Source organism: Periplaneta americana, chromosome 12 (assembly GCF_040183065.1).
Source record: "Periplaneta americana isolate PAMFEO1 chromosome 12, P.americana_PAMFEO1_priV1, whole genome shotgun sequence".
Lineage (NCBI taxonomy): Eukaryota > Metazoa > Arthropoda > Insecta > Blattodea > Blattidae > Periplaneta > Periplaneta americana.
The window spans coordinates 44232498-44241051 of NC_091128.1; the positions used below are offsets into that span (position 1 = coordinate 44232498).

The window sequence follows — 8554 nt, forward strand, 5'->3', positions numbered from 1 at the left end:
AAGAACTAATGTATTATTTGATTTATTTGGACGTGAAGAAGGTTCAAATAATTGCAACAGAACTAATGTATATTTTATTTATTTGGATGTGAAGGAGGTTGAAATAATAGCAATAGAACTAATGTAGTACAAGTTTTATTTGGATGTGAAGAAGTTTTTCAAATAATTGCAACAGAACTAATGTAGTATGAGCTTTATTTGACCGTGAACAAAGTTCAAATAATTGCAACGAAACTAATGTAGTATAAGATATATTTGGATGTGAAGAAGATTCCAATATATACAACAGAACTAATGTAGTAACAGATTTATTTGGATGTGAAGAAGGTTCAAATAATTACAACAGAACTAATGTAGTATGAGATTTATTTGGACGTGAAGAAGATTCAAATAAATGCAACAGAACTAATGTAATATGAGATTTATTTGGGTGTGAAGATACAGTAAATTAATCAGATATCTGATATGTCGTATTTCAAGCTGAGACTCGTGTGAAGTAGGCCAGCTCGTCCAGAGCCACCGAATAGTTGGACAGAGTGATGGGTCCAGTTACGGTCTCTGACCGCAGTTCGTCCCTCCACTGTCCCTTGGGTAGATAGATGTCACGACTAGTGGCGCCCTGGTCCAGTATGGGGGCGACTAGGATGTCCTCTCCGAGCAAGAATTCTGCGAAAATTTATATGTGATAAATTATGTCAAATACCCTAATTCATTCCTTGTCTAGTTGTCCAACCATAGCATTAAGATACTTTTCGTCAGCCATGTTGTACAGTTATTGTAACCTATTCCTCTAGCATGAAATGCTTTTGAACAATAATTTGGAAAATGATTCAGCACATGTGTGTGATAGTGTTAACATAACTGAAGGGTTTGGAAGAGAATAAGTCCATCCATAGTGTATCAAAGTAGCCCACTATAATACAGATACTGGAAGTAAATTATGTGATATGAAGTTGAATTATTTTAACAATGAACTTGTGACAAATAGGCTAATACTGTTCTAAGAGCTCAATTGTGGAGAAGTGGGACTAACCTGTATTCATTGCAAGTGCTTCCTCGTCTGTTGGATCCACCCACCAGATTGGAGGGTTGATAGGAGAACCGTCTACAGTTGCTTTCGCAGCCAGTTCAATGATCTTGTCAGCATATTGTGCATGCAAGTCAGTAAATTTTTTGGAAATGGCTATAGTCTGAAAATGAATAAAAAATTTGTTTTATAATTACTGCAGTCATTTTTATTTAACTCTGAAAAAGTTTTTGTACACAATACAGCAATTTTTAAAAGATTTTGGTTAATAAAATTTGTAATATCTGTAGTGGCAGAGGGAGGAAAATTAAATTGCAGTGATGTAAAGTGCCAAAAAATATAATATCTGGAGTTTGTACGAACATATTAAATGCCATAGAAATCATTGATGAGGTCGTGATTATGCAAATATGTCTGATATAGAATTTCTTCAAATTGATATCAACAATCCTTATCAATGGCTTTCTATTAATGACTTAAATTTCAATATAGAAAAATGTTGTTATATGACCTATACATGGACTACATCCTATTTAAGAGGTAATTAGGCCTATGCAGTGAATAATGAACTATTAGAACGAATATATATTGTGCCAAAGATCTCGGTGTAACTATTAATTAGAATTTGACTTTTCATAATCACATACTTAATATAACAAATAATGTTTTAAAAAATCTGGTATTTGTTATTAGAAACTCAAAAAAAAATTAACAAATATTTCGACTTTGAAACTATTTGTTAATTGCCATATTCGCGCTAAATTGAAATACGCCTCAGTAATTTGGTCTCCTACTTGTAAATCACGTAGTAATCAAATTGAAAAAGTTCAAAAACGAATCTCAAGATATCTTTATTTAAAAAAATATATCACTATTCGGCCTTCCATAACAAAATTTCGTACAACAGTCTACTTGCTGAATTTGATTGAACGTCTCTTGCCAGTCGTAGATTACTTTCTGAGCACCTTTCATTGTATAAAATATTCAAAGGTCTACTGGATAATGTAATATACTGAATAATACAGGTAATATATTTCATCCTAAGCGATGAAATAAATTGCAACATTTTAGTCTTCAGGAACTGAACTGACAATCTTAAAGATTATTGATTACATTTGGTAAGTCCTACACCTAATAGTCGTACTCACCTCGTCATCGAAATCCCAGGGCACGTAGGAATACTGCAATGAAGGCATGAAGACATTGGCCTGCAGCCAACGGATGAAGAGTTCCTTCCTGACGATGTCACCATATCCATTACCTCCGATCATGTCTGGCAGCACAAGAGGGTAGCCTACCATGTTCATCACCAGTAACGTTGAGACAAGAGTTTTGAGGCCATTATTCCAGTTCCACCTGGTGTCCTTGTCCAGCATACGTACGAATATGGGCAAGTTCTGGCTGCGCTGTCCCACACGCACCTCGATCATTGGGCCGAACTGCGACACTGTATTTACATAGCTGGTGGTGTAGATGCTTGGGTTCTGTATATCAGTAGCATTCAGTACCGGCAGCTGCGGCAGCCAGCTCGTCTCGCCAGCGTCGAATTTGAAGGAGTCAATCCCATTCTCCTCCTGCAGCTGCTTCAGTCGGTTCACGTACCACTCAGCTGCCTCTGGGTTAGTGAAGTCGATGGCACTACCAACCCCGTTCCACCAGATGCTGTTGACGTTTCCATCCAGGTTCTTGACAAAGTACCCTTTCTCTAACGCCTCTGAATGCCAGGGTTCGCAGTTAAAATTGATGAATGGATGCACCCACAGAGTCACCCTGAAGCCCATCGCCTTGAGTGTGTCTGTTAGGCTCTTTACGTTGGGGAACTTACTCTCTCTGAAAGTTAGTGCCCCGTAACACACTTCCCAGTCGTCATCGATCTCCAGCTGACTGTTGTTAAAGCCATTTTCCACAATCTCTTCTGCAAAAGCTAGAACCACAGTTTCATTTACGTTCCTCTTGTAGCGTGCCCATGTGGACCAGATGGGATGTCTGATCATGCGTTCATCTGGGTATCCAGTCGGTTTCCCCAGCACTGTCTGAATAGCGTGTTCGTGGGCTTCCCGTGCATCAGCATACGTACAGATTGAATAGTTGAGGAATGGGATGGTGGTGGGTGGATAAGGTGCAGCGTTCTTGGCTTTGAAGCACAGGGATTTGTTGCCGTTGTTCAGGTCGATGAAGAGGGGCACGCCATCATCCACATGGAAGTATACTCCATCTGAGTTGAGCCAGTAAGGCTCAGCGATGCCTTGATTGTCTTGTTGCTTGGTTACATACGAGTAATCCACAAACGTGGCTTCCTCTAGCGGCCAGTACTGGTAGAACTGTTCTGGACCTCCGAACCAGTGGGCGTCTCCTAAGTCGAAGCAGTGTTCAAGAACATCTGACGCGGTCTCGGCTGTCTGCGAAAAATGCGTGCAAGATCCATCTCGTTCAATTGAAAGGTGTGTGTGTGAATTGTGATCCAAGTATCCGGTTACAACAGTCGTTCCATCTAGTTAGAGAAAGAGAATTGATTTCTTAGCACATTAATAGAGGAAGTTATGATAGTATCTTTTTTGAATGGATTTATTTATAGCTATACGTATTATGCAATGCACAATTTCAACCGGCACGTCTTTAGGCTCCTACGAAGTAGGGTTTCCAATACGTCCCGGATTCATCGTAATATTCGTCCCAAAAGTAATTTTTGGAACGTATGAATGTTCCAGTTTTCAGCTAACAATGAGAACGAAAAGAAGGAATAATGCATCCTTTCTTCTCACACGATATAGACCTATTCTCTACGATCAATGGATAGAACTGCTCAGAAGAGTTAAAAAAAAAACTTTAATACATGCGACATTGCATTTAAGTTTAGGATTGAACTAGTTTCAAAACAAAACAACTGTTTCATTGGTATGTCAGGGAGAAATGAATCAATGCTCAGGCATTTTTGTCTGTGGTATTATCGCCGCGGTCTCATGGTTAACATGTCGGCATTATACAATAACGTGCGGTGTTCTTTTAAAACATAATTTTACCGACCGATTTCACTGTAGGTTTCACTCTAAGCGTTACGTTGTCACATCTACTTCCTCGATAAGAATAAGCACTAGTTTGTTATATTGTTAAATGACTATTATTATTGTTATTATTATTAATATTTTTATTATTTCATATACGAGTACGTTGACATTATTAACTCTTAATAATAATTTTAATCACATACCTTAATGTTCGTCCTCAGCACAAGACATTGCAACCTCGGTTTTAGTCCACGTGGATTAGACAAATAGGTATCATTTAATAATGGAAGCAGCTTATTGGTTGCAATATTGAAGTTGAGGCGAGTGATTAGAGCGGCGACATAAGAAATTGAAAACAATAATGCAATTAAATTTCAAAGACCTGCCGAATGTCATGCACGAGGCCGCTCAAAGACCTGCCGAATGTTAACCACGAGAGCGCGGTGATAATACTATTAGCCGTTACTATTTCCAGGGTCTTGCCTCTGTGCAATACGTTCGTTAATTTCCATTTTCTTATTAATTGAATCATATTTAACTAGTTAAGAGTTATCATAAGGAACGCATTACTTTCAAATTCAAAGTGTGGGCCTACTGCAGTTAAAATACTTTCAAATTTCATAGTTTTAATTTGACAACTTAATTCACATACATAGAATATAGTCGTTCATGACTGTTCAAACTACAAATTAGTTGTGGGAAGACATAATGTTTCTCATAAATTCTTCATTGAAAATCAGTAACTTACCTTTCTTTATTGTGATATACCGATTGCCTAAGAGACCTGGAAAGATGTCCACAGACACATATGGACTTCTTCGTGGAAGAGCATTTGTTACCGTCGCCAAGACGAGTAAACACAGAGCTGCAGACAACAAAATAATTCATTTCTGTTTGTAAATATAAATTGTTAATTAATATAATAATTACGTAAAACAGTTATTTTACCGGTTGTTCTGTATCTTTGTGAAACTTGGACTCTGACTTTGAGAGAGGAACAGAGGTTAAGGATGTTCGAGAATAAGGTGCTTAGGAAAATATTTGGGGCTAACAGTGATGAAGTTACAGAAGAAGTTACAACAACTCAGAACTGCACGCATTGTATTCTTCACGTAACATAATTAGGAACATTAAATCCAGACATTTGAGATGGGCAGGGCATGTAGCACGTATGGGCAAATCCACAAATGTACAGAGTTTGTTGGGAGGCCTGTAGAGAGTGCATTAATCCTGCTCAGGATAGGAGCCGATGGCGGGCTTATGTGAGGGCGGCAATGAACCTCCGGGTTCTCTAAAAACCATAAGTAATAATAATTATATCTTTAGTACGATGTTCGGCGCGTTACTTTTAAAAGAAGGCGCCGTGTTGAATATTAAGTGTTTTAAGTATTCGTCATTTAAAGAACTGTGATTCTTGGAATACAGTAATTAAATCATATTATTATGATTTGAAACGATATATGATACGTAAAACACACATACACACACACACACACACACACACACACATATATATATATATATATGGTCTGCATGGGTAGTTTAGTCGGTATAGCACTGGCCTTCTGTGCTCCAGGTTGCGGGTTCGATCCCGGCCCAGGCCGATGACATGTAAGTGTGCTTAAATGCGACAGGCTCATATCAGTAGGTTTACTAGCATGTAAAAGAACTCCTGCGGGACAAAATTCCAGCACATCGGCGACGTTGATATAGCCTCGGCAGTTGCGAGCGTAGTTAAATAAACCATATATATATATATATATATATATATATGATATGATATGGTATGGTATGATATGATATGATATGATATGATATGATATGATATGATATGATATGATATGATATGATATGGTATGATATGATATGATATGATATGATATGATATGATATGATATGATACATGATGTGAGTCCACACCTCTGGAGTAACGGTTAGCGCGTCTGGCCGTGAAGCCAGGTGGCCCGGGTTCGATTCCCGGTTGGGGCAAGTTACCTGGTTGAGGTTTTTTCCGGGGGTTTTCCCTCAACCCAATATGAGCAAATGCTGAATAACTTTCGGCGCTGGACCCCGGACTCATTTCACTGGCATTATCTCATTCAGATGCTAAAATATGAACTAATATGTTGATAAAGCGTCGTAAAATAACCTACTAGAATAAAAAATATGGTATGATATGATATGATATGATATGATATGATATTGTTTGGTATGGTATGGTATGATATGATATATTATGGTTATGATATGTGATGTGATACTTGCCAGAAATGAGTTTCATTGCTTACCAGTTTAAAATCAAACAATGTTAATGTTACAAATTAGGAAGAATTGATAGATTTTATTCTAAACATACCAGATAGTAAAGAAAATGTTTTCTGTCATGAATAATAAGTGGACAGGTGTTCGAAACAGGAAAGCCATACATCTAATCAAATCAGAACCGCAAATTGCAGTGAACTTTAACTATTCATGCAGAGAATTAATACTATTGTTTTTAAACAATATTGAAAACTATTAACGCCAAGCAAAATCTTTCCCAAACTACTCTTAATTTAAGCCTAGCTACTGAAGTGTAGAACAAATTTGCTTTCTATTAACTGTACTAAATAATTCGTCATTTTCTATGTAAAGTTTGGTCGATTCCTTGTTCTTCCGTATTTTCTTTAAAAAAAAGTTGACAACCCAAATCAATTTCCATGTTCACTAAGTAGGCCTATGTGTTAAACTTCAAATTTTCAAACGCAGAAACAATTACTATATACAGGGTTAGTTAAAAGTCCCGCACCACCTAAATAACTTTTGAAGCATACGGTTCAGTGACATGAAACTTGGTATGTGAGAATAACCGTTTACTAAGAACTCAATAATGGTACTACAGAGTTTTTTCTACTTCCTGTTTAACCGGAAGTAACTCCAACTCTCTTATTTTAAATGGAACACTCGATATATATTTTTTCATTTTTGAATAGTGCTCATTAAGAGCTTTTCAAAAAGTGCCCACACTTGATACTTCTGTACAAATTCAGTGTTGCTAAATAAAAATGGAAGTGGTGCAAGATATTCCCAAAGCCTGGATAAATCATTCCTTAAATGGTTCCTATGATCGAGTGACACATTGTAAAGCAGCTGAGGGCTACCAATTTGAACACATAATTTAGAAGGTGAGCTAGCTTTGTTTTGTTTTTGTTAAGGAAGGAGTATTTTATTATTTTAATATTCGATACACTTTTCTGTTTCCTTGACTTAGCAACACTGAATTTGTATAGAAGTATCGAGTGTGGGTACTTTTTGAAAAGCTCTTAATGAACACTATTCAAGAATAGAAAAATATATTGGGTGTTCCATTTAAAATAAGAGAGTTGGAATTACTTCCGGTTAAATCGGATGTAGAAAAAACTCGGTAATACCATTATTGAGTTCTTAGTATATGGTTATCCTCACATACCAAGTTTCATATCACTGAACCGTATGCTTCAAAAGTTGTTCAGGTGGTGCGGGACTTTTAACTAACCCTGTATATATTTTTTTAATTTTATGGAAGAAAAACATTTGATTGTTATGAGTTTATTCTACACACGTAATTTTGAACTAGCTTACGACCAATATTTCATACTTACCTATCTGCAGTACTAGCCTCCGCTCCATTCTGTGTTCAGGAAACTTCAAGTCAAATCCAGTTCAGATATACTGGTTGGAAATTTTTCGGCATTATTTATATACTGAAATCTGTTCACACTTATCTCATTCAACCCGAGTGTTGTGGAAGGATCTGAACTCTATCTCAAGTGGCACAATTAAACAGCCTGTGATAACCTGATGCAGAAGAGATGATTTTATGGAAAGTACAACTGAAAGAATCTGATTGTCGTTATGTAAAATAAGTCGCTTATCTCTAAAGCTGATTGTAAGATGAGGTGTGATGTGATAGTGGCAGTGTTTATGGTGGTAATTGAATATTTCATGATCAGTTGTTGATTGTCGGTGATCATGGATTAGATAAATGTAACAAAAATTCAGGCGGTATCTTTATTGCGTAAGGCAATTAATGCGCGAACTGAAAGTGAGATGTGTGTGTGTGTGAGTGTGTGTGTGTGTGTGTGTGTGTGTGTGTGTAAATTGCCAAAGCAGGCTAGTATCAACATTACTATTATTTTTGTCATGTGTGCACCTCGTGGCAACGCTCTCTTTTCCTTCTGTTTGACTTCTCCGCAATGAGAAAATTATAATTTTGAAATGCATTTTTAAATCCGTTTATTTATTGTGAAATTAGGACTTCCAATTAGATGGCGAAATCATGGTACAGGTTATTTCCTCACATTTGATGAGTTCTTTGACACATCAATCAAATACAAGTAAGTTTTTCTGTAAGAAATTACACACTTTACATACAAGCAATTTTATTTATTTTATTTTATTGGGTTATTTTACGACGCTGTATCAACATCTAGATTATTTAGAGTCTGAATGAAATGAAGGTGATAATGCCGGTGAAATGAATCCGGGGTCCAGCACCGAAAGT

The 8554-nt window shown here is 36.8% G+C and overlaps 1 protein-coding gene across 1 annotated transcript; it reads right to left on the reverse strand.

Annotated features, from left to right (window-relative positions):
* Positions 1-406: 406 nt before the first annotated feature.
* LOC138710359 (myogenesis-regulating glycosidase-like) lies at positions 407-7797 on the reverse strand. The gene is made up of 5 exons (XM_069841195.1): positions 7653-7797; positions 4781-4897; positions 2176-3518; positions 1034-1190; positions 407-666 (listed from the first exon to the last, which is right to left on the reverse strand). Exons 1-5 carry the CDS (start codon positions 7678-7680, stop codon positions 476-478), a joined length of 1836 nt encoding a protein of 611 aa, XP_069697296.1. The 5' UTR covers positions 7681-7797; the 3' UTR covers positions 407-475.
* Between the last annotated feature and the right edge of the window lie 757 nt (positions 7798-8554).